Here is a 21,448-nt window from a genome sequence, read left to right as displayed (position 1 = left end):
GTCCCACCTTTTGGGTGCCGATTCTGACCAAGGTGATAGGCTAGTTCAGATATCTACTAGGGCAAATTATAATTCAAGTGGTCACTTAAAGTGTGACCTAGCATGACTGTGCAGCTTTCTCTCTGTGTTACAATTTCATTGGCCACCTGTGCGCAGCCCTGGCTGGTCGGTTTGTTTCTTGATGCGTGGCATGGAATAAAGCTTTGCTTGACCTTCGCTTTATATCAGTCTCGCCCCTTTAATCACAGACCCATTAGTGGGAGACCTTTCATTTGTGGGCTCTCCCAGGATTAAATGACGAGAACTGAGCCAGCATCAGAATTTCTGGGAAAAGCCTCCGGATGTAAGATCTCGGGATCCTGTCTGTCTGGTTGCGGAGCTCCAGGGTATGGCCCACTGGGGAGAAGCTAGACATAGCCATGCTCCCCAGGGCTAGAGTGGATGTGGGAACACCCCTTCCCTCCACTGGTAGATCACCAGGGGGTTTGAGTTCCCCTAGATGGTCAGGGGGTTCAAGTCCCCCTAGACAGTCAGGGGGTTCGAGTCCCCCTAGGCGGTCACTGGGGGTTTGAGTCCCCCTAGGCAGTCAGGAGATCAAGAAAGTCCCCACTGGTGGCAGGTTCTAGGTAAGGACCTCTGGGCCTGTCGTTGTCTTTGTCTTGTCTTTTTGTTGTCTGCTGTGCTATTTGTTGTGCTTGAAGGAATGGGGCAAGCAGAGAGTAAGGGGACTCTGACTTTTAATGGCTATAACTGGAGCCAACTGTGGTTAGTCTAACTCAAGACAGAGACTTCAAGGAATCTTCCCAAGGAGCTGCCGAAACTCCCTTCATTTCGGGGAAAATTCCTGTCTTCTCTGGCCTGACAGGGACTGCCTAGCCCCTCCCCCTTTCTGGTGGGAAAGCATGGTGTCTGCTCCTCTCTTGGAGCTGACGAGCTGTAGAACTGGAAACCCTTTCTGTGCCTTCTGGTGGCACTTTATTCTGTTCTTCACTGTCAGGAAACAAGAAGAGCACCTCCTGGACCTAACACCCGCTACTCCGGATCTTCCCACCTGGGTCTCAGGTAAACATTCGAAGCAGAGTGGGCCCAGGTGGAACGTAAATCAGTATTTGAACTAAGTTAAGTTTGTTGGGTTAATTAGAGTGGTCATGTCTTTTGAGTTAACAGCAGTAAATGTGAAACTTCAAAGTTTTTACTTAAGGTCAAGTAAGCTCGTGTTATTTGTTAAAATCTGTTAACAAAGAGGTGACTAAAACTGATGGCTAATTGTCTGTCTCAGAGTTTTAATGGGTAATTATTAAAGTAGCCTTCAAAGTCTTTGGTAACCTGAAACTTTAACCAAATGAGATAGAATGCTAGAGTGCTGGTTGCTGGAACTAGGTTTGTGCTTTTGAAATCTGTTAGTAAACATGTTTTGTGCTAAACTGATTCATAAATTTGCTTTCTAAGAATTCTGTTGTAACAGTTCACAATTGGTTAATATTTAATCTTCACTAGAGATTGAGATGGTTCTAAGAAAATGTAAATGATTTTCTCTTTGCCTGCCCAGAGTTGTAAATGAGATCTCTTTGACTCATAAGGCTTTCCCTTGATATGCTAAGTTACTCAGGGAGTACTGCTAAACCAATAACAAACCTTGGGTTGCATTTAGGTAAATGCTGTAACTACTCTAGAGGTTCTATACATTTCCTAAAGTTTTAATGTTTTGATAAGGGTCATCACTTGATATATAACCATATCTATTCTGAGATTTGTCATTTGTAATTGTTTTAATTCTCTTGTAAAATAAATTCTGCCTTAAAGGAAATTCATATGGGAGACTTTCAGGACAAATACAGGTCTTTGATATGTTAAAATCCTGGAACTGAAATGGGTAAGAATTTACAGAAGTAAGAGCTGCATTCAAACTAAACCAGAATTAGTAGCATGGGACTAGATGACTGAAAGATTGTAATGTTGTGTCTCTTGATGTTTTGTCTTATTTTAAGAATTACTGGTTCTGTAATGTTTGCTCTTCCAGACTAGGGAAACTTTTTCTTAAGTTATCTGTAACTTACAGAGATGTACAAGTACTGATTTGTAAACAAATCAAAGCATTCAACTTTTTCTCTCTATCTGAACCCTCTGAAACTCAAGGTCTCAGTAAGTATTCTTTCTTCCATAGAAATCAGTCATTTTCATAAGTTCAATAAGAATCTGTTCTTCTTGAAACAGGATACCATTGGAAACAGTGGTTATTTTACCAAGGCTTTGACTGGAATGTCATATTTGAAAAAGACTCAGATATGACCAGAGACCTTAAAGGAACTAAGGTTGACTTTATAAAACCTGGAGCCATAAAGCCCTTTGGAACTGTTGGCCTGAAACCTTGCTTACAGAGTTCCCAGCAGCCTCAACAGGTGAGTAAAGAATGTCACTTCCTGGCAGGTGCAGAAACCTCAGTATACTTGGGTACCTCAGGAAGAGGAATTCACCCAAATTGACAGGTATTGCAGGCATGTCTAATGGCAAGTACATAGCTTGGCTTCTGGCCCGGAGAGGCTACTAAAAGTTCAACCTAGAGATTCCTTATAAAAAGTTCCAGCAAAGCAGATTATAAAAGATCTATATGATCACTTACTGTTCTTGCTGAGTTTATGTAAATAATTAGGCCAAGTTTGTTAAAACTGGACTTGTTTTTCAAACGACTTAGTCCTGATTTGGCTATCTCTAGAAATGAGGGTTATTTTAGAGAGAAAAATTATATTTTAATAACACACCTTTATGGATGTTAAATTCTAGATTTGATTGTTTTTAAATGTTTATTTACCTAAGCTAGACAACTTGAGGTAAACTTCAAAGAAGTTGCACGATAGCTCGTTTAAACAATCTTGCTTTTTCCGGTCAGTCAGCCCCAGACATAAGGAGAAAACGTCAGAAAATTGAAGAATTTAATAGAAAGAATCTGACTAAGTTAGTGGGAATAGCAAAACAGCCACTGAGGACTATGGGCCATGCTTGCAGGGGTCGAGAGCTCACTTACAGACCCCGCGGGAAAAAGGGATCGGGTGTCAGCAACAAAAGCACAGCTTTGTCAGAGCCACACCACTTATTTAGGCTTTGATCTCTACAAGGGAGTTTCTTGGGATGGTGGGCTACTGCAGGCTGTGGATACCACGGTTCTTGGAGATGGTGCAACCTCTCTATGAACTGACTAAGGGAGGGCTCACTATGACAGAGTGAACAGCTGAGGCAGAAGGAGCATTTCGGGAATTACAAATAGCCTTACTGAGTGCCCCAGCATGGGCCATCCCAGATGTTACCAAGCCCTTCCACTTGTATTTGGATGAAAAGGCAGGGGTGGCCAAAGGAGTTTTGACTCAGACTCTGGGGTCTTGGCAAAGGCCAGCAGTCTATCTTAGCAAGAAACTAGATCCAGTAGCGGCTGGGTTCCCCCCTTGCCTCCTCATATCTGTTGCCATGGCCCTCTTGGTCAAGGATGCAAGTAAATTGACTTTGGGTCAAAAATATCATCTTGACCACCACCCATGCTATCGAGGGCCTTCTCCAGACTCCACTGGACCAGTGGATGACAAACACCTGAGTAATAGAGTACCACACGACTGCGGGGAGTTCCTAACCCAGGTCACAGGAAAGCATTAGGGCCTGGATTTACACAGGTCACATCGAACGAGCTGAGGATAAGGACACCGCCCCAGAGGTGGATGCTGCTGCCGATGGACCCCGCTGATTGTGGACTAAAGCTAAGACTCAAAAAAACAATGAGATCAATGAATTCATTGTTGCTTCTATTGTTAAAGTATAGGTGGGAAATATAAACAATTAGGGCTTGACATAGTATCTCTAGAAATGGGGGGCTCTGCATAGCCCTAAGAGAGAAATACTGTTTCTGGGTAAATCACATTGGAGTCATTAAAGACAGTCTGGCAAAAGAGGACATAGAACTGGCTGAAAAGTCAAAGATTTGACTAATATCCGAAGAAAAGCTGGGAATGTAAGGGTCTATTTAGCCAGAGTGATTCCATCTTGGATTAAACAGTCATTTTGTTGTTTATGTAATAAAACTTAAACTGACCCTGCCCACTCCCCCAGGGGACTTACTTAAAAACAAGTCCCAGAGACCAGTCCCAGGTAACGCAGCCCAAACACAAGGGTGGGTCAGGCCAGGTGGAGACATCCAATCAGTGAGGCTGCATACTGTCTTCCTAGCTACCAAGGAGTATGGGCCCCACCTTTTAGGTGCATTTTGGGCACCAATTCTGACCAAGGTGATAGGCTAGGTCAAATTTCTACTATAGGGTAAATTGTAATTCAATTGGTCACTTGTGTGTGACCTAGCATGACTGTGCAGCTTTCTCTGTGTGTTACAATCTCATTGGCCACCTGTGTGTGGCCAGGCCCAACCACATGGCCTTTGCCCTTAAAAGCTAGTCTGTAAGGCAGAGAGGGGTCACCTCTTTGTAAGAGACGGCCCTGACTGGTCAGTTTGATTCTCGATGCTTGGCATGAAAAAAAGCTTTGCTTGACCTTCGCTTTGTATCAGTCTCTCTCCTTTGATCACAGACCCATTATTGGGGTACCTAACAAGTTCAGTATCTTTGTTCACTCCAGTTGGATCAGACTGGACTCCAAACTATGTGTGCTTGTATTTCTACTATATTTCTACTCTAAATATCCAGGCTCCAAGTGATTCAGAGTCTGTGCAAGGCTCAGTTACTAGGAGTCAAATTTTTCCTTCTTAACTCTGTTTCCAGACCATCTTTCACAATCAGGAATTCCATAAGGCTCAGTATCTGAAATCTAACTCCATGTGAGAGACAAATAACAGCTATATAGACACCCCACTGGTCTTACCATTGGCTACCAATTTTGAAACACATGTAGCATCACTTTTGTTCTTGCTTTTAACACATACCAGAATCCTGGTCTCAAATTCACTTACTGAGCTATGTACACTTTATCCTTTCCTAGATTAATGACTTTCTCTAAATCTATATTTAGACCTTTAGCCTTTTCATGATACCATGGCATTAGCCTTTGTGAAACAACCAAGTTTTATCCACATTCCACTTAATTCCAATAAGTAAAATTGATTTGAAAATAAGACACCATGAAAGAATGAGATACATTAATATGGAATTTGATGAATTTATGGACTCTACCACTAAGGGCACATTGATATCTAGCAAAAGATATCAATGTAACATGTAATGTAATCACTTATCAAAAATGGCAACAAAAATATTAGGTTATTAGAAAAAGATATGATTAGGATTTGAGAGAGGGCACCCATTAATTTTAGTAACTCTAGCTTCTAATTATTACCTTAAAAAAAAGCATATATATTTTCTTTATTCCTTATCTAATTTTTATCTTACCCTAGACATATACATACTAATTTATACATTAAAATATATTTATGAACTATATTAACTTATATTATAATTTATTAACTAATATATACATTTATATTGTGTTAATTTATTTCCATGTATTCATTTATATTATATATGTACATATATAAATTGCTTGGTTTTGAGAATGTGGATGGGTTATGTGCATTTTGTATCTCCCTAGAGTTCTGATATATATTCTCCTTATAAAGCACATGCAATAAGAGAGTTTTTTTTAAAAGATTTTGTTTATTTATTTGACAGACAATCAAATAGACAGACAATTGACAGAGATCACAAGTAGGCAGAGAGGCAGGCAGAGAGAGAGGAAGCAGGCTCCCTACTGAGCAGAGAACCCAATGCAGGGCTTGATTCCAGGACTCTGGGGTCATGACCTGAGCTGAAGGCAGAGGCTTTAACCCACTGAGCCACCCAGGCGCCCCGATAAGAGAGTTTTTTTGGAAAAAAATGTTGTGATGTTTTAGTGGAGAATGTGTGAAAAGGTATGCGTGTAGGTTTGTGTGTGTGTATGTATGATTATAAGAATAAGGCTGTTAAATTGTCCCTTGAGATACTTCTGGCAACACTGGATATATTACTGATTTCATTTCTATCAGTAAAACAGAACCACACATTTTAGAATTGTTCCAGTTTATTTTGAATTGGGAATATGCAAAACTTTTCTTTTTTTTTCCTTTTTTGTGTTAAGTTAGACAGCATACAGTACGTCATTAGTTATTGATGTAGTGTTCAATGATCCATTAGTTACATATAACACTTAATGCTCATCACATGTGCCCTCCTTAATACCTATCACCTGGCCACCTCCATCCCTTACCCTATGCCCCTCTGAAACCTTCAGCTTGTTTCCCAGAGTCCATAGTCTCATCATGATGATGATTTTTAATGTATATTAATATTCTTAAAAATATTATTTAAAATGTCTCCTTTTAAAGGGAGTCAATATTCATACAAGTAGTTGCCTCTGATTAGACAGGGCAAGAGAAATAACTTTGAAAACTTAAATTCCAAACTTCCCAATATTTCTTAAGGCAAAATGTCCCCAAATGAGCATTTCAAGGAGTACATTTGCTAATTTAATATTATGCAAGCACTAAGTGAACATTGTTCACATAAGCTCTCCTCTTCCAAGTTTCATCTGTTCAAGCCCTGCCTTCCTAAGGCAGTATATTGAATTTGGATGCTCTCTAGATTATTGGGGCACTGTTGAGCTTAAATTGCAGCATTTCTTCAATTTTTTCAAACACTAACTTGCAATTGGACTATAATTACTAGTTTTAGTTTATCACCCTAAAGGAATGAAACCATTGGCACTAGAACACTGAAGACAAAGACTTGGGAACATGGATACCATAAATTTTGTGCAAAATAGGTCTGTTTTTGTATCAATTAAATAGTAAAATCCATAAGTAGAATTCTTCTATAAGAACTGAACAATACGTTATGTTAGAAATATTAGCAGAAATAAGCTATAGCCAGGACATCTTTTTCTTTAAGCTGCAATTACCTTTTTTAGTTGAGGCAGCACTGGTCTCTTCTTTGGCTCGTTCAGTTTCTGCAAATTCAGATATTAAAGAATGAGACATGGATATCAGAAATGTCAGGTCATTTTCTTAGGCTATTGTAAGTCAGGCAAGACTATAAGTGCCCCAAAGATAAAATATGGCACCTGAGAGCAAAGCAAGCAGCAGAGAAAACCACTCTATAAAGTACTTATATATATTTTTAAGTAATGAACTCTCTTATCTCCCCAAGACACAAATCTGTGGCATTAAATTCTTGCCAGTGTAAGTAGTGTCCATAAAACAAGGTAGCTTATTTCACAAAATACACTGGAAAACTAATTAGTTTATATTCAAATCTAAAATGATGTAGAGTTGTGGAGAGGAGGACTTCAAAGGACTTCTTCATTTAGCCTTTAATTATGGGGGTGGTAAGCAGTATTTGACCTCAATCAATTAGCTTTGTATTTAAAAGATTCACCATAATATTATAGAAAATTCCAATTGAGTACTCTTTCTGAGAGACAGAGAGAGAGAGAGAGAGAGAAATAAAAAGCCAAAGTGTATATTTGCAGTTTCTCTGAATATCTAGTGTGGAATGTAAAGGAGCTGCCTTGAAGACATAATCTGGAATGCTGGTCCTAGTACACAATTTTGGACCTCAAGTCAAAGCTCATTAAAGTTTTCTCTAATTCATAAGAAAACAAGAAAAATAACAAGGAACTGGTGAATATTTACAAATCTTCATCTACTTATTTTACTAACTTTTTTTGGTAATGTTGTTCTCCTTGGTCACCTCTATTTTTATGTTTATTTTTATTCTTATTCGTATCTGTAAGTATCGCCCTCACTCATATACATTCAGCAGCCAGGGCTCTGGGCACTGGGGGCTCTGGACTCTGCATGTCCCTTTGCCCTCCCTGCGTCACAGACCTTGGGCTGGGAGAAAAATCAGATGTCAGAGGAGACCTTCACATTATGTTTAGGCTTTAATTCCATAATATTAGATACCAGAAGTTTACAAGTTGAGCTTAGACAAGAAGACATGTAAATATCTTCTTCTCCAGGCTGACTTAAGACTGAGTACAAGGACTGCCCAGACTCCTGACTTTATATACTTTGCAGATAAAGACTTTACACCAATGATTCTCTAACTAGAGCATGCAGCAGAGTCACTCCGTGGGCTGTTAAAACACAGATGCTGAGCACAGAGGTTTTGCTTCCGTGAGTCTGGAGCATGTCCTGAGAATTTGCATTTCTAATCAGTTCCCAGGTGATGTTTATGCGGCTAGTCCAGACCATAGTCTGAAAACTGTTTACCAAACTTCCCCTAAGAGACAATCAAGGCATTCTTCTGTGAACCCCATCCCTGTTTACCTCAGTTACCACCATGAGTTTAGGCTTCCAGCAGAAAACAGAATTCACATTTCTTTTTTTTTTCACATTTCTTTTAAAAACAAAATCTTTACAAAATTCTTCCAAAGTCAACTCCCCACCATAGTACACACCCCTGCATTAGAAGGTGTTCTTTGCTTTCTTCTTTTAACTACACCCAAGCTCCTTAAGGACACTGCATCCCTGCAAGCCATCTTCTAAAATGGAGAAGGTAGGGGCGCCTGGGTGGCTCAGTGGGTTAAAGCCTCTGCCTTTGGCTCAGGTCATGATCTCAGGGCCCTGGGATCGAGCCCCGCATCGGGCTCTCTGCTCAGCGGGGAGCCTGCTTCCTCCTCTCTCTCTCTCTGCCTGCCTCTCCACCTACTTGTGATCTCTGCCTGTCAAATAAATAAATAAAATCTTTAAAAAAATAAAAAAATAAAATAGAGAAGGTTTGTTTTCCTATCCCCTGCATACTAAAGTGCCCGGAAGTGATGTATATATCTTCTTTACTTCTTATTACTTCTCAAAGTTTGTTACCTCCTTGCATCCTCTAAATCTCATTTCCTTTGAAATACACACTGTTAGGTTGCCCCTAGCTCTATGTCTCTTTTTCATTGTCATTAACTGACCTTATACTCTTGCTCCATCCCACATTGAGTATTTTTACACACAGCTGTCATCCTCTCCATTACTACTGGGGGATTTCATTCAGAACAAGTCTCAGCAAACCATAAGAGACTTTTAAACACAGAAAACAAACTGAGGGTTGCTGGTGCAGGAGGGTGGGAGGGATAGGGTGGCTGGATGATGGACATTGGGGAGGGTATGTGCTATAGTGAGTGCTGTGAACTGTGTAAGACTGATCATTCACAGACCTGTACCCCTGAAGCAAATAATGCATTGTATGTTAAAAGAAAGAAAGAGAGAGAGAGAGAGAGAGAGAGAGAAAGAAAGAAAGAAAGAAAGAAAGAAAGAACGAACAAGAACAAGTCTCAGTCACAGCTGCACATTAGAATAAGCTGGGGGCTGTTATCAGTCAATGACTTTCCGATGTAGTAGGTCTAGGCTGGGCTACAGAGCTTTGAAAACTCTGAGATTCTGAATTAGTGAGTCTGGGATGAGGCCTGGCTATTCATATATTTGGAAGCTTCCCAAGATAATCTAATATTTAACGAGGATCGGGAGTCATTTACACACACTGTTCATATGTCTGCTTCATCTCTGATTTCCTTGGCCTCCTCATTTCTAAACACTGGACTCCAGTTCTGTGCTCACTACCACTTGCCAACATACACTTTACTTCTCTGCTGTCAGAATTATAATCCCCCAAATCCTATTCTCTGGCACCATTGCACCATTCTTCCCTTTACATCTCGCTTATTCAAGAACCTTTTCCAAATAGCATCTGACTCCATCCATACTTTCATTCTTCTGATCTTACTCCTTTCTCCCTGCTCCAGATCTCTCTCATGTCCTCACTTTTCTCTTAGCAAGCTAATATATAAATAAGCTAATATATAAATAAGCCATGGTGCAATCACTCTCTTCATGTCTGCTTTTGTAGTCATCAGCTATAGTAGTCCCCCAGCCTGTTTTTATTTATTTTTTAATTTTTTAAAAAAGATTTTATTTATTCACTTTAGAGAGCGCACAAGCAGGGGGCAGGGTTAGAGGAAGACGTAGGCTCCTGGCTGAGCAGGGAGTCCGATGTAGGCACTTGATCCCAGGATCCTGAGATCATGACCTGAGCTGAAGGCAGATGCTTAACCAGGCACCTATCCCAGGCTGCTTTTAAACTGTTAAGTGGCTAAAGACATCAGATATTTATTCTTTCACTGTTCTAAAGGCAAGAAATCCAAAATGAAGCTGTCGACTGGCCATTCCCTGAAGCTATTTCTGATTCTCCTGGAAAGAATCCCTCCTTGCTGCTTCTTAGCTTCTGGTGGTTGCTGACAACCCATTGACTAGTTTATAACTGCATCACCCCAATTTCTCCTTTCTCCCCCTTCTCTTCTGTGTATATGTATCTGCATGTCTCCAAATCTCCCTCTTCTTATAAGGCACCAGTCACTGGATTCAGGGCCCACTCTAATCCAGTATGACCTCATCCTAACTTGCTTACTTCTCTAAAGACCCTATTTTGAAATAAGGTCACATTCATGGGCACTGACTTAGGACTTTAACATATGCCTTGAGGGAGAGGACACAATTCAATCCATTCAATCCATTACACCCCCAAATCCCCTTTATGCTTGCTGCCTGAGCAGTCATCCAAACTTCCACACTGGAGGAAGGCCCTCATGCTGCAGATCTCTCCTCAATGTCTCAGTTCAGTATTTAAGTGAGAGCTCAGCACTGACCAGCAAGACTAGCACAGAACTAGGAAGTTGTTCTCCCATGCTAGACAACTGGCTCATGCATTCTCTCCCTTCCTCAAGCTTCCAGTATCCTGCAGCGTAGAGAGAAGCTGCTACTGAGAGATTCAGAGAGAAAGTAAAAGCAGACTAGAGCACCTCCTATTTTCCCACACCAGCACCCACCTGCACCATTTGTCTTCCTTCCCATCTCAAAGGATGACCAATCCCTGCCCCATATTTAATACCAGTCCAGCCTGCATCTGCACCTTCTTTTGCCAAGTGAAGGCCTTTCTTCTTGCAAATATTACTTCTATGTGCTACCTCACCAGTTTTCCACTTCAGTGATACTTTCAGAAACATAATATGTCACTCTTGATAACTGCAGACAACCATGTCCTTCACTTATATCTGCCCCCAAGCCCAGCAGCTCATCTCTCCGTGGTCCATCACAGAGGCCAGAAAGCTGCAAAACGATGTTGCCACTTCTATCTCTTCATGCTCTGGGCTTTTAAAGCCTGATTAATTATGAAAAATATTATAGAAAGGAGAGGCATAAAGAAAATGTATCATATGTATGTGCACATTTTAAAGAATGGTAATAAAAAATATGGACACCTTTATAACATCCTGTGAGCATAAAAATAAAACATTGTCAAAGCCGTTGAAACCTTCCAATACCTCATGCCTTTCCCTTCATTTCAGAATTATTATTGTCTTAAATTTCATATTAATCATTTCCCTATTTTTCAGTAGAGTTTTTTTTAATTACATGTACTTATCTCTAAAGAAAAATAAGACCATTTATATAGATCAAATTATATAGTTTAGTGAGATAACTATAAAAATTGATTTCTACTGTAAAATTCTTGTGACTTGCTTATTTCAAAACATCGTATTGAGATGCAGTGTCAAAATAGGTAAAGCATTAGACTAGGGTAGCTCTAGTGATTTTGGAAGCTTATATAATCAAACCAAATCCTGAGTCATTTAGATTTGTCTGGAATCTGAATCTTGATAACTGAACCTGGAATCTGGAATTTTTTGTTCTTAATTAAAAGTAGAACTATCATGACAGCCAAATAACTAAATTTTCCCAAATAAGAAGAACATCTAAGTTCTAGCCAATTAAATTATTTCTTGGCTTTGCTTCTGTGCCTTCTTAAACCTCTGCCCTAGCCACTGCCTATGAGCACCTCTAAATACTTCTTCATTTTTGGCACTGTTTGATTCAAATTGTTTGCTTAAATAAATTCAGTTTTACATTTTACAGAAGCCATGTTGACATGAGTAGCTGTAGTTAATTGTCAATTTTAAATGTTGTATACTATTCCTACACACACACATGTATATATACATACACATACACACTCTAATAATTATACATCCATTCTCCTGCCAATGGACATTAGGTCATGTATGATTTTGTGCTGTTCCAAGTAACCCTGCTAAGAACATTCACACTTATGTCTCCTGGTACACATGTGCAATTTTCTTAGAAGTGAAATTACTAGGTCATAACATTTGCTCATGTTTAATTTTTCCATATAAATGCCACAATGTTTCTCCAAATTTTACATTCATACCAACAGTACATGTGAGAGTTTCTACAGCTTCATATCATTATCATTATCAGAATAATCATTTTTCTCTTTTTTGGTCAATCTGGCATGTGTGCAACGGTATCTTATTCTGCTTTTAATTAAAATTCCATTATTCTAAGAGACTGAGCATCTTTTGATATGTTTATAAGCTATTTGTGGGGGGTTCTTTTTTTTATTTTTTTGATGCTTACTTATATATTTTTGTCCATTTTTTTTCCTGCTCACTATCAAGTTCTTTGTCTTGTTTTTCATTTTTGGAGTTATTTATTTTTTTGCTACTTAATTCTTGTTACTTATATGTGCTACAAATATCTTTTCCAAGTGTGTATCTTATCTTTTCTTAGAATTATATCAGTACTATTTTGAATTTATTCAGTCAGCATTGTCTGTGATTTGGGTTATGATCTTGCAATTTATTATCCAAACTGAGCAAGTGAAAGGAGGTGCTAGTAATAATTATTCTGAAATGGTATGAATATGAATATGAAGATTGTCTTAACCAACTGAGATTCATGGTCATACATGTCATCCGATCTGTGTTCTAGACCCACCTCATTAATATCAGATCTATTTTTCAGGTCCATAGATATTCCTCCCAGTAACTTCCATGGCAGAGTACATGAATGAATCCTAGAGCCCTTGCCACATTTTTGACCAATATAAATTGTCTCCAACTACTCTTCTAACATATATATATGTGTGTGTGTGTGTGTGTGTGTGTGTGTGTGTGTGTGTGTAAATAACTAATGAAATTTAAAAAGGACTTTTTTTTCCCTTTTTTAAAAAGTAATCTCTACACCCAATATGGGGCTCAAACTCACAACCCCAAGATCAAGTCACATGCTCCACTGACTAAGCCAGCCAGGTGACCCAAAGCGACTTTATTTTAGAATTATTTTAAAATTCTCTGTACTAGCTTTTCCTGAAGAATGCTGAGATGTGTTAGTAGATCAAGTGATTGACATCTGACTTACATATTTAGGTACTGAAATGTAGTTAAGGCGATAAACATAGGCTTGGTGGCTAAGCATACCACAAATCTAATGCAGTGTGAATATCAAGGAAAGAAAAATGCCTGACTATGCCATTTCATATAAATTTGAACCCACAATTAAAAATGACAATTCAAAATGGCTAGTCACTTTTGGTCACTGATCTGGTCTTAGGAGCTTAAAATTCAAACTGAGCAGAGGCTGGGAGAACATGTACATGGAATACATGATCAGAGCCTTGTGGTTTTTGATATGAAGAAGGAAATAATATATAGCAGTGTTTCCCAAGGTTTTGAGGCACTGTGGTCACTGAAGTGTCCTTGGGGGGAAAAAAGGTACACTGTGGTCAATTATATTTGCTAATCATTATCTACTATTCCCTCTTGAAGATTCACCAAGGAGAATGTTAAGGATCTGAAATGACCGAGGGCTTAAAAATCTGTTGTGTCCTCTTCCTGCTTGGAAATGGAAAAGTCATAGCATCAACTCCTATGTGGCTATCCAGAATGTGGGAAAGCAGGTACAGTGTACTGTGGAGAAAGGCACTGTATGTTGAGGCATTTCTGTACATCCTATGATAAAAGAATTTGTGTTGACTTGCAGAAGTTATAAATCTAGGTTTGGCATACCTGCTTGGTCTAAGGAAGTCTTCCTCCAACCACATAATCTCTGACACATAACTTTGTATGTAGCAGTATTAAGTGCCCTTCCACAGTACTACAACATTGAACCTGGAAGATTTCCCTTTTCTTCAAGTTCACGATAACCAGCATCCTGAACTGATACAGTTTCCAAGTGTGTCTATGTTCTCCAGTATTTTTCCTATAGTAATTTTGGTTTCCTCAAGATCTAGAAGAAATGGTTCCACACCAACTTAATTGACATTCTAATGATTTCCTTGAATGAAGTGCTAATGCCAAATTACCTTTTATTTTTCCCATAGCAGTCAATCTCACCTCTCTTCTTTAATTCAATACCATGGAATTGTATCACATAAATACTTAATTTATCTTAATTAAGCTATACATCTCACTCTCATTTGCTCTCATAGTATAATATAAAATCATATCCCAAATGTTTAGGTTATATACACAAACCTATGTGTACCATGCCAAATGGGTAATTTTAGGAATTTTTAAGAGTATTTTTAATGATGTGCAATCTTTACATTAGGCAATAACTTTATAAATGGTCTACTGTCTATAAAAGATGTGAAAAAATTCCTCTGTAGTATGGTTTCAAGACAGAAAAGCAATTCTTAGTAGAAGAAAAGGATGGCCACGTTGTTAATACAGAATTTAAACAATTTATGAATTATCTCTAATTTTTTTTATTGAAGGATAATGCCCATGTTAGGTCTAAATCTCTCAACCATATGGAGAGTTGAGAATTAATTCTTTGGAAACTTTTATATTGGGTCTAAGATGATTTAGCAACCTAATTTGCTAATTTCCTGCAAAAGATGCTGATCTTTTCAGAACTTGATTGGATAGTATGCTTCATAGATAGCAGAACTTACAGAGTTGTTTTACTGCAAATCAACATTTTTATCTATATGTCACATTTTTCTAGGAAGAGAATGTTCATTTTTAGCATAATCTTCAATCTAAAGTTCTCTACCACTGCTGCAAAATTATCAGTTTTGTTTTATATATTTTCTTGATTATGCACTTCTACAGACTAAGTATTAGCATACTGAAGATTCCATAATACAGAGTTCCAATCAGCTTTACATTCAACTAAAAATTTTCATGAAAATATAAATGGAATTTTAGATTCATATTACACCTCTCAATCAAAGTCTATAATGTCTATGTAAACACTTCCAACTGTAATTTTTTAAAAGACCTTCTCACTAAGTTACCCAAGATTATATTTTCTAATTTTTCTCTGATATATCCACCAATGATATACTATATCTCAAAATCCTGGCACTAAGTAAAACATGCATTTGTTTTATGTAATAGTACCATCATTAATACTCATGCCATTCTAAACCAAATGAAAAATATAATCATCCTTCTATCATGCATAAAACTAAGATTTGACCTAAATATTAGAGAAACTAAAAGTCTGGTTTTTTCTAAAATCAAATATATGTTATTATACCTAGAGTAATTTTCATTAGTGACAATCTTTAGGTTGTTCATCTAATGGAGAAAAACCATCAAAGAACCCAGCATTTGTCCCTAAGCATACTGTCAAAGTTAATATTGATGTAAATGCCATGGAATCAGTTATCAGTCAATATTCAAAATCTGAAGTATAAGCCTTAAAAGGAAATTATGACATTACACGAGCAGTAGTTAAAATTGTTGGGGGCTTCATTTCATTAAAGACACAATAAGGGCACCTGGGTGGCTCAGTAGGTTAAGCCTCTGCCTTTGGCTCAGGGCATGATCTCAGGGTCCTAGGATTGAGGCCCTTGTTGCGCTCTCCGCTCAGCAGGGAGCCTGTTTCCCCCCCCACCCCGCCTTCTTTCTGCCTGCCTCTCACCTACTTGTAATCTCTCTCTGTTAAAAAATAAATAAATAAAATCTTAAAAAAAAAAAAAAGACACAATGACTTTCACCAATAGGCAAATTATCTTGCCTACTGGTTTGGCCAAGTGATTATTAGGAAAATTAAGTCTGATGTTTTTAAGAAACTGAAGAGATCATTTATCGTGCAAAATAAGAAACAAAAATACAACTACTCAAAAAGGAGTTATGATCTGGACAAATTAACATTTGCAAATGAAAATAAATTTTAAGAATAAATTCACAGAAAAGGTTGAATAATTATGTATATTATTTCAACAAAACAAATATTAATAGCAAGAAACATTTGGTAAGCCAGCCTCAAAAAATTAGCATTAGTCTTGTCTATAGCAGAAAACTTAAATTAGTAAGCATCTGAAATATGCTCTTTTCATTTTTGTAAGTTTTATTCAACATACTTGCTTTTACTTGTTTTTCACTTGGAGCTGTTAAAACAATGAACAATAAAGTCTAAATTAATTACAAGTCCACTATCTCTCTAAAATAGTTTTAAAGTTGTTTAAAATGTTTTAAAGATTGTATTATAACCTTGGAAACCAAGGAAAGCATAGAACTGAGAAGGAGAAAATACAACACTGTGCCATTTTCTTTGGTATATTATAAATTTGAGCCATGAAACACAGATTTTTCTTTTTTTACATTTATATATCTTCTCTCAACACAGAATGCTCATTCGCAACTTACTCATTTTGTCTTGCCTTTTAAATTAGCTAAGAATCTGATTGTTTTTATATACAAGCCAGTGCATTTTCCTTAAAGTAGTAGGGAAAGAACAAAGTGAACTGATAAATTATCCAATGGTTTCAATTGTTAAAATGCAGCTAATTACTGCCAAGCTGTTACACTGTAATAATACCCTGAAATGAACAGATAATGATTTCAAGCAACTTAAGTTATTGTATTTTGTCGGATTTAATATTAGACAATAGTGGTTAGCTATTAATATTCTTGAAACCAATTATACCCATTGTCATTCTGCATGTTTCTCCATGTTTATATATTTCAATGATATAAACTTTAGTTTTTTGCATACATGCACAAATAAGAATATGTGTTTGGCCCAACTGTGGGAATGTTACTCACAAATGAACAAATACCCTGTTCTCTGGGAGGTGGACAAAAACATTCTTTCCCAAAGGATAAATAGTACCAATGTTAATGTGAAATGGTGAAATCTGATCATTTTATCTTGGGAATTATTTAAAAGTCATTCCCATTTAAATTTTTTTTTAATGTGGTTATTCTATTTGGTGTTTCTCCTTTCATTTAATAAACATTATCAAGTGTCTACTGTATGCCTGCCATTATAATAAGCACTCTAATTTCTATTTAAAATGGAAAAAAGAAAAGGTAATGTGATTATAACAGTATAATAAGTCCAATTATAAAGGAGAGAGGATGATGCTATGGGCCCTAGTTGGAGGAATAACTAAATGGATTTGAATTGTCTGAGGAAGTTTTATAAACTTAGAAGAAGAAGAAATGTAGCTTTTAACCTGTGGTTTGCTCTGAGCTGTGGGTGTAGGGAGCAGTGGGAAACAGTTGAGCTATATTTGTAAGGCTGGTTATTTACATAACACTGAGTAAATGCAATTTCCATTTAAATACAATAAAACGGAAAGAGTAACTAATGGACATTGTATGAATTTGTGACCACCTATACACATACACACACGCATACACATATGAAAACTCAGTAAAGTTCTGTGAGTAGAAATCTGAAGGCAAAATCAACATATAATATTTTTAAATGCAGTCCATAAAATAAGATTTAGAAACTTGCCTTTATTTTCATTTGAAAAAACTAATAGGGCAGACTGAATGCTAGAAACCTTTGAGAAAACCATTTGGTATTGGTACCCACTGCATTTTTAGATGTGTTTGTTTGTATGTGTGTTTTACTGATTGTCTGATTCTCAATTCAATTTTCCCCCATTACAATATAAATACATTGAGGGCAAAGTCTACTGCTGCTTTCATTGCAGCTACCCTGAGTATTTAAGAAATGTCATTAAGTAACATTTTGAAGAGGGAGTGGATATTTGCTGAACTAAATATTCCATATTTTACAAGTAAAGCAATATTGGATGCATTTACAGAAAGTGTGTGTGTGTGTGGTTTTTTTGTTTTGTTTTGTTTTGTTTGCTTTGTTTTGTTTCTGTTACTTGACACTCAACAGCACTTCTCAAACACTGCTTTGACAGATTCCCTGGGGATCTTAGGAAGTTTCAGATTCTGATTCTGGTCCAGGCTGCAGCTAGAGACACTGTATTTCTAACAACCTGATGCTACTGATTTACAGGACACTCATTGGGTAAGAAGAATGTAACATATTATTTGGTTTATGTTTTCTAAAACTGCATTGACGTTAACTCTATGTCAAGAACTTGAAATAAAGATCATGAAGTGAAGGGATTTCCTGCCCTTCCCTGGCATGGCCCTTACCCCCTGTCTACGACTGCAGCCTTAATAAACATTGGGCATCAGGTAGAAAGAACCCAGGAAGGTCAGTCTAACTCACCCGAATGTTCCTTCTTTGATGACTTTGCTGTATCAAACAAGAAAAGAAAAAAGTCAACATTTAAGCTATTCTATTGCAATTCAATATTCAATTGCAAATTAAATAATAAAATGAAAGCAAGACAGGAATTTAAAAACAGTTACCTGGTTCCACATGTTTTTCTTTCTTTTCCTGTTCTGAAACATATTATTATTGTTATTATGATGATTCTAATTTTATATGTCCCACTTTAATTGTTTTAACCACAGAGAAACATGTATGTGTTAATACTGGACTGCAGCAACGAATAAAACAAATAAACTAACAAAACTAATAAAACAAATCTTTCCCTTTTTTCCATTCATTGAGTTCCCTCACAAAACAGCACAAAAATATCCTATGTAAGGGGAACTAAAATTTTTCATGGATAATAAACCCCCCAAACTAAAAAGAATCTATCAACGATGGAAAATAATTAATTTGCCCTTATATTAGATCAACACGAAATAAATTTTCATGTTGAATAAAAAACGGATAAATTTTGAACCAAAATTTATAAATGGATAAAAATGGACAGATTGCCTATGGACGTCCTCTTTATAGGTGAAATCTTCTTATATTGAAAAGTTATTTGTTTAGCTAAGACAAAGATTTTGCTGAGGCAAACTGAAGATACTAAAATAGATTGAATTTTCAATGGAAAACAAAACACGCTTCCCTTGTTTTTAGGACAAATGTTTCTTGTAGAGTCCTTATTAGATAGTATTTCTTTTTAAGAACCCATTTTTGTCAATATTATATGAGACAAAGCCTTATTCTGGCCTCAAGAGTAAGATGACACATATTATAATAAGAACTAATTTTATACAAAGTGCAAGTACTAATTTTATACCAAATGCTATTATCTGCAATTCTATTTTTTATTTTGCCTTGACAAGCTTGTCAAATTAAAAGAAGATTTTTCAAGAAATGTTTTAACAAAAGTACCTTATTATCAGATTTTTTTTGAAGAAAAATGGGGAGATTATTTTAAAGTTTCATTCAATGAATACATTTTGGGGACTGGAAAATGCATATGCTGAAAGAATTCTAAGAACTATATTTTAGAAACATAGAAGGCTATCAAATCTTCTAGGATCATCTCATCAGTCTCTGAAGTAGAATTTTGTTTATCGGTGTCTAGTCATGTAAGAATAAGAAGTGAGTTATCCACTCACAAGGAGAATGTAGGCCGTAAAACAAATAAAAAAATGACTTGACCAAGGGTCACATATCAGAAAGAAGATATTTAGGTGACTTAGCTAATGAGAACATTACCAAAAGTTGTTCAAAAACATGGAGTAATTAAATGTGTTGTTTAATCTTTTGCTGAACTGAAGCAACATTCATGTAATATTTTTAAGAAATGGCAAAGTGATGACAGTTGGAAAAATACTAGAAGTTGATCTGGGTATGTATCAAAATTGAATTCCAGCTATATGTTATATTACAAAGCTAAAATAAGGGCCTTCCAGTCCCATCCAAAAGCCATCATATAAACAGAAATATACCTGTGCTAATTTGGAACAATGTGAAGAAAAAGGTTGTTGAGGATAATTATTATTATGTAGGATAATTCAGGATATAATTATTGAATTATCTTTAATAAATACAAATTAAGGTACCTTCTAATTTGACAGGAACTAACAAATCCTATCTATAATTGATTTTTTTTTACTTTTTATTTTGAAAAAATTATAGATCACAAGAATATTCAAAAATACATGTGTGATGGTCCCATGTTTTGCCACCAAGATTTATTTTAAATTAAAAAAGAATGACTTCTTAATTGTGATAACTAGAAAAGTAGAAGCAAAATAAGAATATAGGGATGGAGATATACAACTGAATGAAGCAATCTTAAAGACAAAAAATCTAAATCAAACAAATTCAAAGATACAACAATCAGCAAGAATAAAAGCAAGTCTAGTGGCATCTGGTGTCTCAGTCAGTTGAGCGTCTCACTCTTGGTTTCAGGTCAGGTCATAATCTAGTGGGTCCTGGGATCCAGCCCCAAGTAGTGCCCCACCCCGCCCCTCCCCCAGCAGGGAGTCAGCTTCCCCTCTCTTTCTTCTTCTGCCCCTCCCTGCCTTTCATTCTCCACCTGAGCCTTTGAACTCTCTCTCCAATAAATAAATCTTAAAAAAGAAGCAGGATACTCTAGATGAAAAACCAGAGCAAATACGTTAATTTAAAGAGAATTGTTAGTTGTTTAGAGGAAAATTCTTTTTCTTTTTGCTAATACTGCCCAAGTCGCAATCCACTGAACTTCTCAATGAAGGAAGCAGCTGGGGTGTAAATGAATGCCCAGGGTGGCATTTTTTTTTTTTTTCTTAAATGAAATATACCAGTGCTCCGAAGATTGCCAAGGAGATGCAGTGTGTCTGTGAGATCTTTTAAATTACATAGCCTGCAATAAAGTGAGGGCCTTACGGTTATAGATATATAATTTAACATCATTTTTCACATCTCTGGTTGTCCTCCATTTTCCTGTTGGTGCAATGGTTTATAGAGTGTTTCTGTATCCAAGCGCCAGTGCTCATCAGCAGCTGTGCATACACATAAATCTGAAACTGAAGGAACACATACTTCTCTATAGATAGATTGCTCCCCCTGGCTGAGTTGTACTATAATTTCATGATTCAACCCACAGAATATTTTAGAGCATTTTTATGACATAGAATGCCTCAATGTCCTAACCTTTTGCAGGGTCAAAACATACATAAAATTTTCAAAAAAGTGGTGTATATTTTTAAACAGATTTTTTAAAATATCACTTGGATCCTTTAAAACTTTGTATTTCTGGGAATGTGATGATTTTTAATGGCTGATTGAGTAAGGTTAAGTTGGGAGCTTTTTGTTTTCATTTGTTCAACATGTCCTAATTTCTTCAGAGGAAAGCGTGTTATTTGCAAAAGATACAACCTCAAGGCATCTAGCTTTACTGTTAGCAAACAGCTTTAACACAGTGTTAGAGCAACAGTGGATACTGCTGAAGGCATGTATTCCAAGCAATGCTATTACACAAAACTTACAGTGCTTTTGGGGGGAAATCACATTAAGAATGAAATGTCACATATCATATGAACATGCCAAAATACTTATGGATTACAAGAAGAAAGATAA

At 36.8% G+C, this 21,448-nt stretch overlaps 1 protein-coding gene across 19 annotated transcripts in view; it reads right to left on the bottom strand.

The window, feature by feature from the left end:
• The window catches only part of TRDN (triadin), a 379,193-nt gene that overhangs the window by 123,396 nt on the left and 234,349 nt on the right, over positions 1–21,448 (bottom strand). For 13 of the 19 annotated variants that reach the window (XM_082729949.1, XM_082729966.1, XM_082729962.1 and 10 more), the window contains 4 exons: positions 18,448–18,480; positions 18,305–18,331; positions 16,182–16,208; positions 6,922–6,969 (listed from right to left, as the gene is read on the bottom strand). In XM_082729949.1, coding sequence (XP_082586075.1) covers positions 6,922–6,969; positions 16,182–16,208; positions 18,305–18,331; positions 18,448–18,480 — 135 coding nt within the window. The remainder of the gene's footprint in view (positions 1–6,921; positions 6,970–16,181; positions 16,209–18,304; positions 18,332–18,447; positions 18,481–21,448) is intronic. The other 6 variants (XM_082729953.1, XM_082729954.1, XM_082729956.1 and 3 more) reach the window with 2 other exon arrangements.

Source organism: Mustela nivalis, assembly GCF_964662115.1.
Source record: "Mustela nivalis genome assembly, chromosome: 5".
NCBI classification, from domain to species: domain Eukaryota; kingdom Metazoa; phylum Chordata; class Mammalia; order Carnivora; family Mustelidae; genus Mustela; species Mustela nivalis.
Note: the sequence above shows the minus strand (reverse complement) of the source record. Positions and strands in the feature narration are given on the sequence as shown.